This window comes from Falco naumanni, chromosome 6 (genome assembly GCF_017639655.2).
Source record: "Falco naumanni isolate bFalNau1 chromosome 6, bFalNau1.pat, whole genome shotgun sequence".
NCBI lineage: Eukaryota > Metazoa > Chordata > Aves > Falconiformes > Falconidae > Falco > Falco naumanni.
The window spans coordinates 6,207,501-6,226,385 of record NC_054059.1 but is presented as its reverse complement, the minus strand read 5'-3'; the positions used below and the strand labels follow the sequence as shown (position 1 = coordinate 6,226,385).

At 40.6% G+C, this 18,885-nt stretch overlaps 2 protein-coding genes and 1 long non-coding RNA gene across 8 annotated transcripts in view; 1 reads left to right on the top strand and 2 right to left on the bottom strand.

The window, feature by feature from the left end:
- The window catches only part of SNX14 (sorting nexin 14), a 55,112-nt gene extending 52,916 nt beyond the window's left edge, over positions 1-2,196 (bottom strand). For both annotated transcript variants that reach the window (XM_040599553.1, XM_040599554.1), the window contains exons 1-4: positions 2,026-2,196; positions 1,814-1,934; positions 848-924; positions 657-735 (exon numbers count right to left, since the gene is read on the bottom strand). In XM_040599553.1, the coding sequence (XP_040455487.1) occupies positions 657-735; positions 848-924; positions 1,814-1,934; positions 2,026-2,165 (417 nt within the window). In that variant the 5' untranslated portion in view covers positions 2,166-2,196. The remainder of the gene's footprint in view (positions 1-656; positions 736-847; positions 925-1,813; positions 1,935-2,025) is intronic.
- Positions 2,197-2,262: 66 nt separating this feature from the next.
- LOC121090798 lies at positions 2,263-14,777 on the top strand. Of its 2 annotated transcripts, none has more exons than XR_005828727.1 (2): positions 2,263-2,353; positions 4,129-14,777. It is a non-coding gene; the product is annotated as an uncharacterized LOC121090798 (long non-coding RNA). The 2 variants fall into 2 exon arrangements; XR_005828726.1 differs by having other exon boundaries at positions 2,273-3,487.
- A 4,025-nt stretch (positions 14,778-18,802) lies between these two features.
- LOC121090796 (synaptotagmin binding cytoplasmic RNA interacting protein) overlaps positions 18,803-18,885 on the bottom strand; it is a 25,090-nt gene continuing 25,007 nt past the window's right edge. For all 4 annotated transcript variants that reach the window (XM_040599559.1, XM_040599555.1, XM_040599556.1 and 1 more), the window contains exon 12: positions 18,803-18,885. This exon is cut by the window's right edge. The gene's annotated coding sequence lies outside the window, so the exon portion shown is untranslated.

Below are 18,885 nucleotides of genomic sequence, written 5' to 3'. Positions count from 1 at the left end.
TTTTCCTAGCTTTAAAAAAGGAGAAAATATTATTTATTTAGCTGCCAATATATTTCATCAATTACCAATTAAGAAAAAAAAAACAAACCCAAAGAACAATGGCTCTTTGGATAGCTCTTCTTAAAGAGAAAAGAACAAAACAAAACTCCTGATTTACAGCCATCTTGAAAAACAGGTGTTTATGCTATTCTTTCAGTAAATCTACTAATTTCTTTTTTAGACAGATTTTGTTACAGCTTTGTCTGATAATGTGAAATCAGCTACCATGAAATTACCATCTTCATTACAAAAAATTTGTAGCTGGAGCAAATAATCCCTTAACCTCCACTTCAAAATACTAGGCAGACTGAAATCCTTAACTTTCTCAGAATTGGACACATCCAGTTATAAATGTTCTTTCCCATGTACTTCCCAGTTTACATAGATGTTTCTTCTATGCATGTTACTACAGAACAGTCATGATTGCATTAACAAGCAGGCCATCTCGCCTCTCTGCTCCCAGTATATGTTCTTCTGCTTTGAATTTTACAGAAACAAGCTAACATACACAGGAAGCACATCTGAACTATCTATTGAACCAGAATTAATAGGTCTAAGACATACATGATAAAAACTCAATGAATTTCAAGGCACTAAGAAAACGACGCAGCAATTACCTCTGAGAGTGATGCATCAACCTTGGAAGGCACTTTCAGATCCAGCCATGGCTGATAATTTTCCAGAAGCAAAGTAGGTCTGCAGGAGAGAATGGAAAAGTTGATGCAACAGTATTTCATAGAAAGCTTCCTACGGCTACATGCAAAATATAAGAAATACTAAGCTTACCGGTGCCACGTATTTAATTTACCTGTGCCTCTTGCATTTCACCTTGCCACATACAGCACAACTATGGCCGTGGGGAAATAGCTCCGGCAATTCTAATTGCTAGAAGATATTTGGACAAGTTTACACTCTTTGAAATGATTACTCTCTTAATATGTTGATACATTCATGAATTTCATCTTATACAGCCACAGAAAACTGAACAGCATAAAGACAAAGTTGTTCCTCCAGCAAGAAAACAAGATAACGAGGCATGGTATGAGACAAAACAACAAAACAGAAAAACTGCTTCCACTAAAATCAAGTTTGAGCAGGTAGATACCCTTTCACATCTCCAGTCATGTCTCCATAAATCTGCTGGTCTAGTAACAGACCAGCTGGCTTCTCTGCAAAATTACCTTGCTCGCAGAATTGAGCTATTGCAACTATAACATTCTTAGTCCTATAAAATTCTACATTAAAACATTTTAAGTTTTAATTAAAATTTAATTTTAATTTTAAAAATTTAAGTTTAACATTTAAGTTATCTCCTTTGGGAATGTTTTATTGGTTTGGGGTTTTTTTTCTTTGAAACACAGCACTACTTTCTGGTTTGATTACAATCAGCAAAGAGGACTTGGCACTGGCTTGCCAAAGTTAAAGGATCACTAGGGAAAAAAAACCCAAACTTGATAAAAGAGAATACAACTATGTAATTTCTCAACTACTTGCTACTCAGGTGCCAACACTGAAAAATGAGTGAAACATCAAACAGCATCCATGAACGCCCTGCCCAGCGGGCTTCACAGCTATATAGAGATCTGACGGGGCTATGCAGAAACGTATGAAGAATCCAAAGTCTCAATCATTGTGGTTTTGCCTCTAAATAGGCATGTCAGTGAATACCAGCCGTACTGACAGGTGCACTTGCGAAAGCAGCCAGAGTTACACAGGAATTGCAGCCCAGTATAAATTCGTACCAAATTCAAAGAACGTTAACAGGCATATTTACCTTGGGTTTATACTTTATTGTAAAAAGAATGTTGGGCAACAGGGAATCCGGTCCCAGCGAGCAGTAGAAGGTGACGACGCCAGCCACGAACGACCAGAAGATCATGAGGACATGCAGGTACCTTACAGACAAACAGAAGGCGACATCACGGCCCGGCACGGTGCGGCGGCGCCACCCCGGCCCGGCCCGCCCCAGCCCGCCCGGCCGGTTACCGGTTGAGGAGGAGAGTGGCGGCGCCCAGCCCCAGCAGCAGGCAGCAGAAGAGCGGGTACTGCCGGCAGACCTCCCGCAGCACCTCGGCGCCCCGCGCCCGCTGCCGCAGCCGCTGCCCGGCCGCCCGCAGCCAGCCCATGGCGGCCGCTGCCCCCGCGCGGGGCCGGCCGGGCCGCAGGGGATGCCGGGCCGCGCCGCTTCCGGCCCGCGCCGCTTCCGGCCCCCGCGGCACGTGACGGCGGGCACGTGACGGCAGCGCCGGCGCCAGGCGGGCCGGCGGCCGCCATGTTGTTGGCGGGGGGCAGCCCGACGTGGCGGCGGCGGGAGGTGGGTGAGGCGCCCCGGCCCGCGGGCCACGAGCGCGGTGCGGCTGCCGGGCCGGGCGCTCCCGCCCCGCCTTCCCCCCCCGTCCGGCGCCGCAGCTCGGGGGAGGCGGGTGTCGCCGAGGCGGCAGGGGCGGGGCGGGGGCGGGCGGCCGCGGCGAGCCGCCGCCTCGCTGGAGCCGGAGCGCCCCGAGGCCTGCGGGGGGCGCGGGGCGGGCCCGGCGGCGGCTGGCGGGGAGGAGCGGCGCTCCGAGGGGCGCGGGGGGAGCGGAGCAGGGCCGAGCCCGGCCGGAGCCGGGGCAGCGCCGGGCTCCCCGAGAGCCGCCCCGCAGCCCGCCGGTGACGCGCTCGGGTGGCATTTGGAGCTCTGCTGTGTCACATACTGTGCTAAGCCCTGTAAATAGAAGATCTCTGATGACAGAAAGCGTACCTAGTTATAAATACTTAGGTTGCGGGCAACAGGGGCTCCCTGGGCCGAGCAGCCAGAAAGTGCTACGTCTGATTAAACGCTCTATATTTAGATGATGACCAAACTAAACCGTCCAGTTGACTAGGATACTAAAACCATATAAACCTGTCGCAAAACTTACTAATTGCTTGTAAAGAAAAGGAACGGGGTAGGCAATTTTAACAGAGCCCTCCATAACATCAGTACACCTACGAAGTTAAGACATTGGAGCTATACTAACCCTGGAACGCAGTTTATTGCTAGTGAGAAGAATTCAAAGCTAACTTCACATGAATAACTCCTTCAGGTACAGCACGAGCCACAACCTTTCAAACTGTCTGAATGCTTTCAGTGACTGTAGTTACTCAGTCTTGGCAAGCTCAAAAGTTAGTTAATATGACACTACCGGGTATGGGAAGTTTACTCCAACGGACAAAATAAAAGTGCTTAGAACAGCTTCTGGGAAATCTCCTAGAGGGGATTCTGAGCTGCAAATACCAAAAAGACCTGCTCAAAGAGAAGTGCCTGCTTTTACTTTGGAGAAGTAGTTTGCATTAGCCCCACACAGGCACATTTGGGCAAAGGGCACCTAAACGCACATGAAATACTTCTGTTCAGAAAAGTCGGGTTTACAAATCTTCAGTGAAAACCCCACAACAATGCTGTTAAGGAAAAGTCAGTATTTGGAAGGTAAGTCAGTATCTAGAAACCAAAAGCTGAAAATAGCTGTCATAATCTTTGCTCAGATGTTTTGTCATTTTATGCAACACTTCCCTTAACCTCTACAGCAGGTGGAATGCTGCAGTTTGTCTTCAGTATGTTGACCTTTCTCAGAGAGCTTGGCAAAAGCCCAGAGTCAGCTTGAATTTCTTTAAGAGCATCTGCACAGTATTATTTCATGTCAGTCCACATTTTCTGCTAGAAAAAAATAAGATGCATACACACAGAAAATCTTCGTGCAGTCTGCTCAGAGGAAATTTTTTTTGCTACTTACTTGCTTACTTCATCCTCAGCTTTACTGCTTGTGATTTTTAGTATGATTCAGTTTGCAATGTTTTTGCTAAGCAGTAACTGTTAAAATAATTCTTAAAATATTTCATAAAGATCTCGTAGCATCACGTATCTGTAACACGGGAAGTGACTTGCACAGCAAACCAGCAGCAACAGTTTAACTCCTGCTTCTATTTGTGTTCTCTACTCTGGTTTAAGTTATTTTGATCTGTAGCTTCACTCTTCAGGATTATGTTTATGTAGTGTAGAATCTCCACAGTCACATTTAGCACTAAGTGTACCTTACCATTTGAGAAACTGTAATTTCCTTCAATTCACAGACTTTACGACGCTACAACCACCTGCTTCATCCCATCCTGCTCTGCTTCAAACAGTATTAGCATTGCCCGTCACCCTCTGTACCCTTGCCCCTGTGACTACTCAGATTGTTCTGCTACACTGAAAGACACAGTGCAGGGGTTTTTTCCAACACAAAGCATGCAAGAACAAAGGTGAAATATTGACAACAGCAAGCTTTTCAAGATTCTGTTCATTTTATGCGAGAAACTTCATCCATTCCCCAACAACAGCAAGTCTTTCTTCTTTCGCAGAACTTAAGGTTCTCGTGTTAACTGGAGAACTGAAGGGGAAAACATTCATCTGCAGATGGGCTCTCAAGCAACATGGTCAGGACCGAGTTATTCTGGAAAGCTGAATTTTATTCTAATATTTAAAATGTGAAAGGATCTTTTACTGATCGTACAAGTCATCTTACGGAGTCCGTTCTCCGTATTTTTAATTTAAGAGCAACAGAGGATTGCATATTCTAGCATTCAAAAAAATGTGTTAGTGTAGATCTTCAACATAACTCAAAATATAAAGCTACATTTGTTAGCTGACTAGTATCAGTTACAAGGCAGAGATTATATTTACCAAAGTGCCTTTTTTTTTTTTTTGCTTAAGAAACATGCTTGTTTTAACAAACTAGGCAGCAGACCGTAAGACACAGATTCTCACTAGCTGACTGCATTTCATTTACTCTGCAAGTATGCTTTTGCTCTTTTCAAGGCATTACACACTTTTCAGGGATAGCTGTCCCAGGATAATGTAATCCTTCACATTTAGCCAAGGAATTAGTTTTCCTTTATGAATTATTTCCCACAAGTCCCTCATCATTTTTGCAGGCCCCTTCCATAAGTTTAAATATAAGGCTTCTTCATATTAACCTTTATCTTCAGCCATTTAGAAGAAAACTTTAAAATATTTAGCAAATAGCTAAGCTTAAATAAAGAAGTGAAACCGAAGCTGGTAACTCAGATCCCAAGAAAATTAAGCATTACTAGGCACTTCAGACTTGATTTTCACCTTCAAACCTTACTTGTAAGAGAATTCAGTTGTATGCAAAAAAAAACTAAGGTGAAAATTGGTATTTAACAGCACTTCTTGGCCCTTCTGGATTAAAGGAACACTGAAACTTTGGGGAAAAAGTAGAATCTATTTGATACAGATTTCTGGTTTGTTTTGGGTAGAAGGGTAATTATTAGCACTTAGGTAGACAAAATTAGCTTGACTGTTATAAAAAGTGTCACATTCATTTGTCTTATTAATATACTGCTAATAGTCCGACTTATGGCAATGGCAGTCAGCTCCCTGTAGCACCCACAGAGACCTGTACTGGTCAGCTGTATGGGGATGTGTGCTGCCAGTGGCTGGTGCAGGTTCTTAAAATTGCCTCCTGGACTGACTCTCAGTATTGTACGATGAAAGCAGACTGGATGAGGAAATAATAACCTGGGGCCAAATACCTGTTGGATACAGCAACAGGGGCTTGGATTCCTGGATAAAGTCCCACACAAGTTGTCTTCTAGAAGAATGGGGGAGCTCAGCTGCTCCAGAACAGTAAGCAGCAAAGTGGCAAGTGGAAGGAAGAAATAGTTTAAAAAAAAAAAATAATCAAAAATGCACAACATACTTCTCAAAAGATCACTGATCTCCACAATTGTGGAAGAATTAATTGCCAACTGCCATAAGTTTTAAATCTGTGTAATGTAGTTTGTTTAGAAACAGATTCAGTAGGCAACTGAAGTTGAAGGGGAAGGGCTAAGGGGTTTCAATTCTAAAAGGTGACTCAAAATTCATCATTACTTCTGCTGGGCAAACCAGAGGGGTGCTGAGGAGTGCTGAACGTACTAGAATTTCACTGGGACAAGCAAGGTCCATTTGGGAAAATGTACCACTGGGAAGAAGAAGAAAAAAAAAAAACAACCCAGCGTGTCAGAGGCAGTTTTGCCTTGAGGAACTTGTAATTCTCAAGAGAAAGTAAAAAGGGTCAGAGCAACACTAGTATATATACAGAGCTTTTCTTCACATTGTTTACATGAAAAGAAATCTTCTGAATTCATTCCTCATGGACTAGCTACTGGAGAGAATTCAGGTATTAGAGATGAAAATAATTTGTCCTGTCATGAACTAGTTCATGGGACATTAAAAGAGAAGCATATAGAGCAGAAAGTTGCACCATGAGTGTAGAAGATGACTACCAACAGTAAGAAACAAAAGTCTGCAAAATTAAAAACAAACAAAAGACCAAAACCAACACAGCAAAACACACCATTAGAGAATATACATGAAGGGAGGCATGAGACCTATACAGCAGATATTTGAAAAATGCTTAAAAGAAATTAGTATTAGGTTTGTGGCAACATCTAGCAAAGGTGTAGTCTATGGAAATTTTATATTAGTTCACCTGAGCAAAGGATATGCACCTTAATCGAGTATTAAATGAGGTAGCTGAATTGGTTGGTATGTGCAGGGGAAAGATCTAGAAAACAATCTCTTTTAGAAACCTAGGCTGATCAGGGAGGGAGGGCTGGGAAAGCTGGCTCAATGTTAAGAATTTGTAAGAAAAAGTCAGTGAAAGAAATCAGGAGCCGTACCATAGTTAATGCCATAGGACATACTTAAGAGCTCCATCTAAATTAAAAATTAAGCTGTTTACTTACTATGGGGATAACAAAAACCCTGCCCTAAGATACACACTTTGTGAAAACAGCTACATTGGGTCCTGAAGGGAATTTCCACTGACCAACTCTGAGGTCAATAAGGGAAATTTTCAGGTAGGGAGTCTGAGGAGGAACTTGAGCCACGTTCCTTTGTTTCAGCTGAATTAAAAGTGTCAAGAAAATCCTTATAAGATGACATGCGTTTCTGTTAAATCATTGCGAAGTGTTGTAGCACCTTACACCTCATAACTATGATGAGACCTGTAGAATTTAAAGCTAGTGTAGTTTTTAACATGGATACTTGATGGATTTGTAGAAGAGCTGTACTGAATCACCAAAGGTTCATCTAGGTGAGCTTTCTGTTTGTGATGATGGCCATCGGGGTACACCTACCTAGGAAGAAGTCATAAAAGCATAGCAAGGATACTTTCCTGTAACATTCTTTTACTCCTATTCACAACCTTGGGGATATCCTGAGAAATGATTTTTTTATCCTAAGCTGCAAGTTCCTTTTTGAGCAGCCATGAACTTCCACAAAATCATGCAGCAGGGAGTTCCACCACTTATGCTTGTGTGTGAAGGTAGAGCTCTCCAAACACACGTGTTTCATTTAGTATTTTATAAGACATGGTGAAAAATCATTCCCTACTCAGCACAATTGCTCCTTATCAGTTTATCAAAAATACTCTGGCTACCTGAGCAAACTGTCTTTTCCAAAATGAAGATTCCTGCTCCAACGAGTTTTCTTCACGAAAGCACTTTGGTACCTTTTACCATCTTTGTTGTTCTCCCTATCCTTTTCCAATTTTATTATCTTCTGTTTTGTAGTGCTGAAGTTAAGGACAGGATGCAACAGGGGGAACAAAACTGTTCAACAAAATGGCATTCAAAATTATGTTTATTCGTAGAACTAGTGTCTTCTTGAATTGTTGCTTAACTATTTGTTGCCCCACCTCAGTATTACTATTTTGTGGACTATGAAGACTTACGATCCTTTTTTCCTCATTTGAACACAGCTCAAGTTTTTGATGGATTGGTTTTCTCCACCTTAGAAGTGAAAAAAATCCTGACCTGAATCTCCACATACTCAAGAAGTTCTAATCAACACACAGAACTCCAACTAACTGTAACTAAACGGCTGCTGTTGTAAGCCAGCTTGTATCAGAGAAAGCTTTCTACTGATGCTAGAATGTCCATTGTTATGTCCTGATAACAATCAGGTAAACCCATAAATAGTGATGAGATCTGTTAGGAGGTATTTTTGGTGACTAGTGAGCTGGTATCCTGAAGCCCGTTGCTTTAGCTTCTGTGGATACAGCAGTAAATGCCTCAAGTATTTTTGTCAGGTCAGAATTCCAGGGAGGTATTTTTAGTTCAAGCAGCCCGTTTCTCTGACATGAAGTATGTAAAAGCAGTGCAGGGTAAGAGTTAAACAACATTAATTATCACCCTCAAAAAGTTACTTGTGCTTCAGTTAAAAGTGTTTCATCAAACACTTACGGGAATTGTTACAGAACCAGCTGCGTAACCAGGATATTGTTTTGTTTACCATTTGTTGGCAGAGGATGTATGGAATCAATCTGACATTTTCCTCCATTTAAATGATGTACAGCAAAATTTCAGGCATTTTCAGAAAGGTTAAAGAAAATAGAAAGCAACAGGACATAAATGCTACATTCCCCTAGCAAGAATACTGAATATATGACAAAAGCAAAAAAATAATCTGATTTATTCTAACAGGTAGAATGCAGTGAATGACACAGCCTGAACAGAGGGCTATTCCTCCTCATACATTAAGGACAAGATTTGGGTTTTTTTTTTAAAGCACACGGGCAGCTTGCCTGTATTACTTATTTAGTGGTATAATCAGAGCATATAGCTGCATGGTAAAGCTCCACTACAAGAGGAATATGACAGTTTTAATGAGAGAATTTAAGAAGTGGGACTCAGTAACAAGATCTGCAACCTTTTTTACAGCTCACAACTGATCAATGCTATCTATCTTTATCAGACAGCTGCCTAAGTTCCTGAAGGTACATGGAAAGTACACCAAACCTCCCCACCACCACCACCCACCCCAAATGCTGACACATTTTCACAGGAAAGTCATGTATTATTATATACTTCACCTCTAGCACTGCCATTAATGGTGCTTCTGTAAAAGCAGACGATCGCTCCGTGGGCCTATCAGCAGACGTACCTTGGCAGGACAGAAAGCCATGGTCTCTCTTCCAGAGTAGTGAAGAACAGTTACTTGTGATTCCTCCAGATGTTCTGCAAATGCAGTTCCCGGTTATGGTGCAGACTTGCCACTTGCACAGTGGTTTACCCTAAAGTGTCCTTTGGGGAAGGAGAGTGCATGCTTAGGCAGGTAAGAGGACTTTGAGCTGTCTGGAAAAGGCAGAAATTGTGAAATCAAGAAACAAGGACTATTTGGAAGACTTAGCTAATTTAAGCAAAACTCCATTACTTACAAGTTTTGCTTTGCTTTTTATGTTCCATTTAAGTAACTAGTATTCTAGCTAGGAAAGGCACTGGAGCTAGTAAGGTCTGATACTGTACGGGGGACTATTATTAACACTCGCTATTCTGAAGCTTCCTAAATCAGTTTCTGATTTGCGACTGAACGACTTGCTACTGTATAAGGTACCTGGCTTACCTTTGTTGTTCTACAGAAGTACAAAAGAAACTTTAAAATGCTAGACATGAAGTTTTTCCTCTTTCACAGATACATATTTTAAAGTATATATTAATAAAGGGGCATTTTGAGTATCAGCTTACCATCTTTCACATCAATCTGTAAGGAATAACATTTTCTTCCCCTTAAGAATCCGAGTCCTCTAGTCTAATCTCAAGTACATCCAGTATGTAGTGTTCCTTCCCCAATCTGCCCCTGGCCAAAGTTCCAAGGGAAGACTGAGGTCTTTGGGATTTCAACAGATGCACATAGGCTAGCTCACGGCACAACACACAGAACTGGCGGTCCTCGGATAAACCTGAAGACCTCAAGGCGGGTTCAGTACAGTTCAGATACAAGAGGGAAGAAAAAGGTTTTTTCCTTGAGAAAGCAGATTTCGCTTCAGAAGATATCAAAATGGAGAGAGGATTCTCTAGTGTCATCCAGCTTCCTAGCAGCCCATGTAGGAATCCCAAAACCTAGGACAAGTAGTTAGCTCTCCACTGATCACCATTCAGCTTGAATATGGTAAACTAACCTATCGCCATACTGTGGTGTATTGTCTACATCCAGTGTGTTTCTGGGATGTATCATCACAGAATCTGAAATACGGTCAGGAAACTTGGAATACCAGTCAGTCTCTGTTCTGAAAAGCCTGTGTATCTGGTGTTCTCCTGGACCACAACAGTGGGGACCAATGCCCAGCTGTGCTTCTCCTCTGCATTTTCTCCTTCAGTTGTTTGTTGGGTCTGGAGAAGTCAGCTACCTATACAGTAATGACTCTCTTCTTCCCTGAAGCCCAAGGGAAATAGTTAAAAGCCAGGAAAAGAAAGAAAACCGAAGTCATGTTATTATCTAGAAGAGCAGTTTTGGCAGGAGGAAGACATGGAGTTAGTGCATTTAGTCCAAGGTGTTAATTCAAAGCTGCTCACCTGAGTTTCACCAAGAACTTAGAACATGCACCGATCTCCACTGGATGCTCACTTCACATTACTTCTAGAGTCTGGAACGTTCCCATCTCCCACTGGGTCTTCAGAGATGCTGCACACCGTGCTCACCTGCAGAGAAAATGACAACTTTTCCCCACTGAAAGCTGTCTATAAAAACAAATACTCCTGTGTATCCTCAGTGCTGATGAACAAGATACAAAGCCTTACCAATGCTTAACTCGGTAAAGAGAGACCATCCCAGCAAACTAAACTTTGGCAAGTATATTCTACCTTCCCACATTCCTTCTTCAGCCTTCTCATACCTTATGGTCTGACACAGGCTTTTAAATTTGACAGCCTTGGAATAAAATTCCTTTTGTTCATTAAGGGAAGTGTATTTTCTTCTATTAAGACACGCAAGCTCTAGCCTAGACTTGAGGAAACTCAACATCTTCAAAATTCAGCAGCCTTCATACAGGCTCCTACCTCCTTCTCATCTCTTGAGGTCCCAGATGTCCGCTTCCAAACACATACCGTTCATTGTAAATACCTTCATTTCTAAGCATACGAAGGCCACCTCCCGTGTAGGATACATGTATTCAGGCAACCTGCACAACCAGGTCTTTGACAAAAAGTCCCGGCCTAGTCCCAAGAAGTGATCAGCCACTTCTCCCTCTCAGGATGCTGGGCTTGTATTGCACACTCTTCCAGATAAATATGCAACTCTGTACAAGAAGCTGGTGTACTCTGGAGCTCTTTGGGCCCATCCCAAATTTGAAATCTGCCAAGGGGCTGCTAGGCTGGCATTGATTCACCCCAGCTTTACATGTGGAACACCTATTCTCACTTTGTCCCCTGCATTAAGCAGCACTCAAATCAAGACTTCACATGCAAGCTTTGCTAGGAACACATTCCCTCAAGCATCACTCAATTAGGAGGTATCATCAAGCCCTATTAAAAAGTTTTTCTCAATTATGCTACTTCTGTCAACCCTTTAAGGGATTATTAAGGGCAGTGAGTGGCAAATGTTATACCAGTAGAGAGATGCAAGAACTCCTCACGTACACTGAAAAAAAAGATCCATCTTTGGAACATGTATCAGACAATCAAGACTGGCTTTCGCCGCCCTGGGGCTGAGACTATTAGTGCATCATTTCTGAACAGCAGGTTTACAAAGAGCAGCTCTAAGGTATCACTTGCCTCTCAGAACAGGACGTTTAGGCATAGTAACGGGGTTTCTTCACCATTTTTGTACTTTGCTGTATTCAAAACCTCCTCCCTTTCAGGGATACTTCCAGACACTTCTATTCTGGAATTTCTACCAAATAGGTAAGCTGCCCCAGTGATTACGACAGCCAGGACAGGATCTTCTTACCTTTTCACATGTAATCCAAGGACCCTGTGTCTGCTTTCCACCTGATGTTTGAATCTGGGCAAGATCCATCACCTGACATTCCCTTCACATCGTGCTGTGGCTGCTAGATGGTGCCTGGCTTAAAGTATACCCACCTTTCACAGGAAAAGGACAGACCGATTAATAGCAGGTAAGATCCTACAAAGCTGTAGCACAGCTAAATGAAGTTGTCAGAAGTTGTGGTTTGCCAGGTTCTTTCTCTGGCTATTTCGCCTTTAACCCCAGACTACAAACTTGCCAGCACATCTAATGGCCATCTTGTGCTCACAGGCAAGCAATTTCTTTTCCCAGCTGTTCCATCACCTTATGTTTTCTCAGGGAGCAAACAAGATTATGCTTTGTTAAGAGGTTTCCCAAGCAAGCAGTGTTTGTGATTCTATCACTCCTATGTTAATCTTTTAAATACAAGACAAATACACTCCTTTGTGTTCCTCTGAGAAGGAACTTCCCTGGTTGTCATCAGTGCTTTAAAAAAAAGAAAAAGAAGATATTTACAGAAGACCCTTTAAGTTTTTCTTTTCACAGGGAGACGTTTCGCCTTTCAAGATGTCCAAGTCAAGACAGATCTATCCTTTTTTAAACTAAACATCAAACACCATTTTAGTTTGTGAAACCTGAGATGCCTCTACATCATTTTAAACATGTGACATAGGCAGAAGTTAAAAGATTATCACATTCATCTCACTTGCCCCATATCTAAGAATTCAACACCTATCTCTATTTAACCTGCATGCCCTTAGAAAGTGTGCTGCATATTAAAGTCCTCTCCTAAACACCTTCTGGAGATAAGGGGGGGGGGGGGGGGGGGGGGGGAAAGTAGTGTTGGGTTTCTTTACAATATATGCATTTTTGCTAGATACAAGGATTCTAAAATCAATTTGGCCTTTCTTCACAGAATCAAGAAATCACCATGATTCTAAAATGCATGCCTTGATTACTGGGCTCTACGCTCAGTCACCTGATCTTAAAAATCAGAATTGCTAAGTTAACGGGTCCTTGTATCTTTAAGCTGCATATCGGATTGAACCTTACAGTTTTTCATCTTCTTGTATAAAAGCAGAAAAAGTTTTTTCTTCAAAAGGATTTAGAAGATTAAGAGAAGGCTTAAAATGCACTATATATGACTGTCTCCTGTTCTTCCAGAGACCACAAAAATCAGAGTGGATTGTCATCTACCTGCAGATGCACTGCAGTTACTATCCTAGTAGTTCTTTACTAACTCCACATTAAAAGTACAGAAGCCCTTTAGCATACTTCGCTATGAAATAATCTGCTTTAGTACAGGCCATCACTGAAGGCAGTCTGAGCTAACTCTGCTGAGATGTGATCACTACCCGATTTACCTCAGTGCCATTTGTACCTGTGTGGCGATACACTTCAAAGCACACTGCAAGCCAGGAGCCTTCACTATCCAAAAATTTAGTTGGCAATGCTTTTTCACCATTAATCTGTATACTCCTCCTCACTAATTTCTCAATGCAAGCTCTACTTTTTTGAAGTGTTACACTGAGTGCAACGAACTGTGAAAGTTTAGATACTGCTATGAAGAAAACAAAACCCTGTACTTCCTATTGGAAATCCACACCGATCTCCACAGTTAACCTAAAAAAACACCAACTACTTCCAAGAAGCAATTGTTGGGTCTGAGACTTACTGATCAGTTCATGCCATACAGATATTAAGACTGCTTTCTTGGACAGAAACACGACCACCTGAATGGCTCAGAACATCAACAAACCAAACTGTGTATTTCAGATCCTTACACCATTTAAAAAAAATACACTGCCATTTATTACACCATTCCCATTGTAAGATCCTGTCTATGCAAAACCAAGTTGCAAAGCACCACACACGTGCAAGGACGTTACTTTAAATCCAATGGATTTAAGTACTTTCAGATCCTTGTAATTTTAACTGAAAAATCAATCTCACAAGTTAATCCCATAATGGGATCTTTTTAAATTTGCTGAGAGGCTGTTAGCATTATGAAAACGTAGTGGAACAGGCAGCAGAGATTACTCCACTACATTAATCCAGCTTCCACTGTACTCACTGTTATAAATTAAAAGCCACCTGAAGCTCGTGGTACCTTCAGAATTCCCACTGACAGAAGTTACCGCGTTTCCCCCTGCCTTTATACACAAGTCTAGGCTTCCGTTAGCAAGAAAGCTCCAGCACATTTCTTCATTTGCAAGTTCTGTCAGATTTTAACGATCTACATGCTGTGGTTTTCTTCAAAGTAGCTTTTAAGCATCCCATTCATTCAAAAGGAAGTGTCAACTAACATACTTCTGTAGAAGTGTAAGTAATATAAATAAAGGACAGATTCACTACGCTAGATTAGGTCGAAGTTACATATTGGTCACTTCTTGGTGAAAATACTACTCACATACAGACCAGTGATTGTCACTGGAGGTTTGTATTCTGCTAAAAATACCAACATAACCACACATACAAAACTCACAAATTCTGTTAAAAACTGTGGATTGGAAACAGGTGAACTTGTTAGAACAACTGTTGGCACTGGAAGAAAAAAAGGCGTCACTGCACTATCCAAAAGAGGCCTTTGACCACAACCTGAAACAAGAACAGCCCTTTAATAGCCACTTCAACTTTTTCAGATGCAGGGACTACGTATTTTTTGTGTGTCATCTTAAATGCTTAATATTAAAGATTAAAATCACCTTCCAACTGTGATAATTTGCATTACTAAAAGATTAATTATGATTTATTTTAGGCTAGCTCTCGCTAGTGTTTTGTAATACAGAGCTTGGTTCTTAAGTACGCTGAAATTGCACCTTAAGAAAAGCCCTAATTTACTAATGGGATTATTTATAAAATTGCCTTTGTTGAATTCTCACAGAAGCAGCTTTTTAGTCCTGAATTGGCTGTGCTTAGTAATACAGTTTTTTCAACAACCCCTACTAGTGACAACATCAGGTGCATTCTTTATCCCACTAAAGAGGGGAACCCCCCCCCCCCCAAAAAAAAAACCAACTGAAAAAATGTTACTCTAGATGGCAGAATACTAGAAATGCTACAGCTGGAACCAGGAATTCAGGACCGGATATATTCAGTTCCTGGCTTTCAGTGAGTGGGTGTGTTCATGGAAAATCCCTTAAACTACTATGACTGCTAACCCATCAGTTTAAAAACACATACCGAGTTATCTATTAAACATTTTAGAGATTTTTAGATCTAAAGTATTAAACATTAAACAGAGCCAGATTATACTCAACATTCACTTAGCACTGAAGCGGACACTAAAACCGCAGAGTTAAAACCTACAATCTCGCTAATAACTGCAGATAAAGAGTTATTGAAACAGTCTACTGAAGTTGGGATTTTAGGTACTGCAAGTCATTTAAGTACTAGAACATCTATTTTTACTTACCATTATCTTCTGTGCAGTCAAATGGCATAGGCTATTCTACTGGCTGTGTAGCAGAACTAAGAACACGTTTCGAAACTTCCTTAGTGCAAAGAAAATAAGCGGTAAGATTCAATGTCTTTTCTACATGTTAGTGACCAGAACAAGTAAAACTATTGTCACACTAACTGTGCAAACAAAGATAATGAACTGTCACCATTAATCAGCCAAATGTACCATTCTCAGACTAGAGAGAATCCAGATTCTGACACTGCAAGTTTTACCCAAATGACTGTCAGGAAATTAAGTGTTGCGTTTGGAGTAAACACTAAGTGTCATGAACATTCAGGAATGAAACAGCTCTTTGAACTGAGGTGTAGCTTGTGATTCAAACATTAAACATCCAAGACGAGTTGAATTGCCTATTACCTACATACTATGATTGTGTCTTTACTTGACGGTCACGGATGCTTTTTTTTTTTAAATGCTTTTACCAGGTACCTGCAAGCCTGACCATCTAAAGAAGCTTTCATGAAGACAGCTGTAAATCATCAATGTAACCCAATAGATGAGCTCAGCTGTGCAACAGCCACTTAAGAACTAGCCATTTAAAAATACAAGTTTGTGAAAAGAACTACTAACCAGTTATATGTTGCCAAGACAAAAGATATCATTACATGAGACAATCACCTCTCTCTCCAAATTCCAAGTAAACTAACAAGCTAGTCCTAGTGGCATGTTTCAACAAATCTATCTATGGTAACAGTCAAGGCAAAGGAGCACCACAGAAAAGTCACTCTTTTGTCCTGTGGATTTTTTAACACAAGTATAACTAAACACTTCCAAAGTGCTGGCCAGATGACTATATGAAAAATCAGTCTCCCAGAAAAGAGTTTACCATCAGAGTTCCTAGGAAGCTTTATCTTTGTTTGCACTAGATGGCTGTGAAGTAACAATCATTTATTCCTCCCCCTCCCCCTATAAAGGATCAAGGAATCTTCAGCTCGACTTCCTCTCCTGTTGCCACATACCATTTTTCCCTGACAGAGCAAATGACAAAACACAATCTGGTGTTTCCTCTGCCCAACTAATGCAACTAGCTAGCCGCAGCCAACAGATGTCATGTGCTGGTGCTGGAGTTAATTCAGCAAGACACTCGGCCAAGAACAACTTTTAAGTCCACCATAGCCAGTCATAACGTTGGGATTCATAAGCTTCAGGCTGTGAACACAAACTCAAGCTCCAATCTTGCCGGTTTCAATTCTCAGAACACTGCATTGTCAAGTTTATTGCCTCATTGCCTACTTCCAAAACTTGCTATTCCATTTTAAACAATTCACATTTTCCACTGTTTTCACTAAAGCAAGTGAGCCAGTAACAGCCTTTGTGGAATGTATCAATTTGAACATACTAATCTCAGAAAGTGTTACCTGTGTTTATATGTCCATGTTGCCTTTCAGTTTCATTTCTTTAAAAAAAAAAAGTCTCCCCTCACTGATGTATGGAAGCATCCAAATAACTGCTAGGCTGAACAGAAAAGCTAAGCCTGTGAAAAATTATCATAGGCACAAGGGAAAAAAAGTTGCAGCCATATATATTTTCTATCCTGAAATATTACATTGGGAATCCTACCTTCAGAGGAGGCTAAGTTTATTTTAGACTATGTCATATCCCTCACCCCCAAGAGGAGCGGAATATTCCTTATTTTAGGTTATAAAACAGTATTTAGGCAAGAGCTGTAAAACACAGAAATTCAGAAACTGGTCTTGGTATCTGTAATAACAGCCTTCCTCCAACAGTAAACACACAAACTTAAGTTCTGGGTCATAACAAATCTCCTCTTTAGAAATAAAAAAAAAAAAAAAAAGAAGAGAAAAAATAGTACAGTTTTATGTCCTATATATGAAACCCTTCAAAGAAAAATGAATATTAAACCAAGAGTATAATTTAAAAAGCTGTGTATTGGAGTGTTTATAAACCAGAAGTGTTAAGCAGCAGCAGTTTCCGATTTCTCATTAAATTCAACTAGACTTAAAATTTAGGAACACATTACAAACCAATGAGGAACTACACTAGCTTACACTCAAGCCTTTGCAGGTGTTTCAGTAAAGAAAAGCCTCCTATGAGAATAAACAGAGGCAGCATAACACATGAAGCCAAGACTTGCTTTCAACGTGCCAAAAAGAACTTAGATGGCCATTTGTCACCAAAGCACCCCGTAAGAGATGCATTATTGCTGTAGAACATTTCAAGTTTACCAACACCCAAGTGCAACCAGACTGATGTTGTATATATGCACTTGCCCATTCTCACCAGTATTTCCACTTAATAATGAATGGTTTTTCTTTACACAATCAAATTTAAAGCTTTGAAAATAACATTTTTTTGATTTTTTCCACAATATTCATCACCACATGCAATTTAGTTTTCTGATCATTTTGCTAAAAAACTGCACCAATATCAGAACAGTGCAAATCATATTTAATTTTTAAAGTTATAATGGCTTGAGTTCATAATTAGAGGGAACACTGTCAAGATTCAATATTTTGCTCACTCACCATTGCTCGCACTCCATTAAAACACTTTCCTGTCAATTTTGCTCCCCCTTTTTTTTAAAAAAACAGTAGTCCCCCCATGCTTTTATCAGAGTTGAAATTAAGGATATGATCCACAATTTCAACACACATGGTGCCTCAACAGCAATGTTTTTATGCACTTCCATCAACTGTTGCAATTCCATAAATATATTATCCCCCCCCCCGCCCACCCCACCCCCTGACATTTCCAGACCAAGAACTAGTCTCTAGCACTTGTGATCCCACAAGTGATTTAAGTTTTTTAGCAATGGAGAGATTTCAAGATTAAGAAATCTGAGGACCTGCCTTCTCCTACAGCCCCCAGTGTTTTTATTTTATAGCAAGTTCAAAATTGGTTTCCACATCTTGACAGTGTTCCTTATAAAACCGTATGACAGTAAAAGTGCCAGTAGGCATGGCAACCTCTTTGAAGGGAGCATTTAAACTCCTTGGCACTGGGAATACCAGCACCAAGGATTACATTGAAATTCAAAATTATACTTTAAGGCTACAATTAGCAAACCCACTTTCCATAAGCCTAATGTTCTATCACTAGATTTGAAAATTCAGAAGCTAACGCAACTGTATACTTTTATGCTCAAATTTGAGGAAAAAGTTACTTTTCTTTAGCAAGGGCAGTACACGAAACTGTGGTAGCAAATGTCTCTTAAGCATTGACTACTCATTTCACCATCATTCACTTACTTTGTCTTAAAAGTTCAAAACTGGCAAGGCACATTTACATATTCCAATGAATACTTGACAATTTTAAATTACACTTCATGTCCCAGCTATCCCAGTAATTGACATACAACATACTAAAATGGTTTATTAAGATAACAAAAAAAAAAAAATCAATTAATGTGAAACATACAGGCTATTGGCAACCACTATTCTAAAAATTATGTAAATACAAGTAAACATACTGAAATGTGTGCGATTCTAAGTTTTTAACCAGAAGATCTCTGTACTAACACACATTTATATTAATGACACATAAAAAAAATAAAAACTTTATTACAAAAATAAGTTACACTCGCCTCCAGCTTACAGTATAAAACAATTTTATTTGCAGGAATGCAAAATGATTGTTTGCCATGAGCATTTTCAACATATGACATGTCTAATTT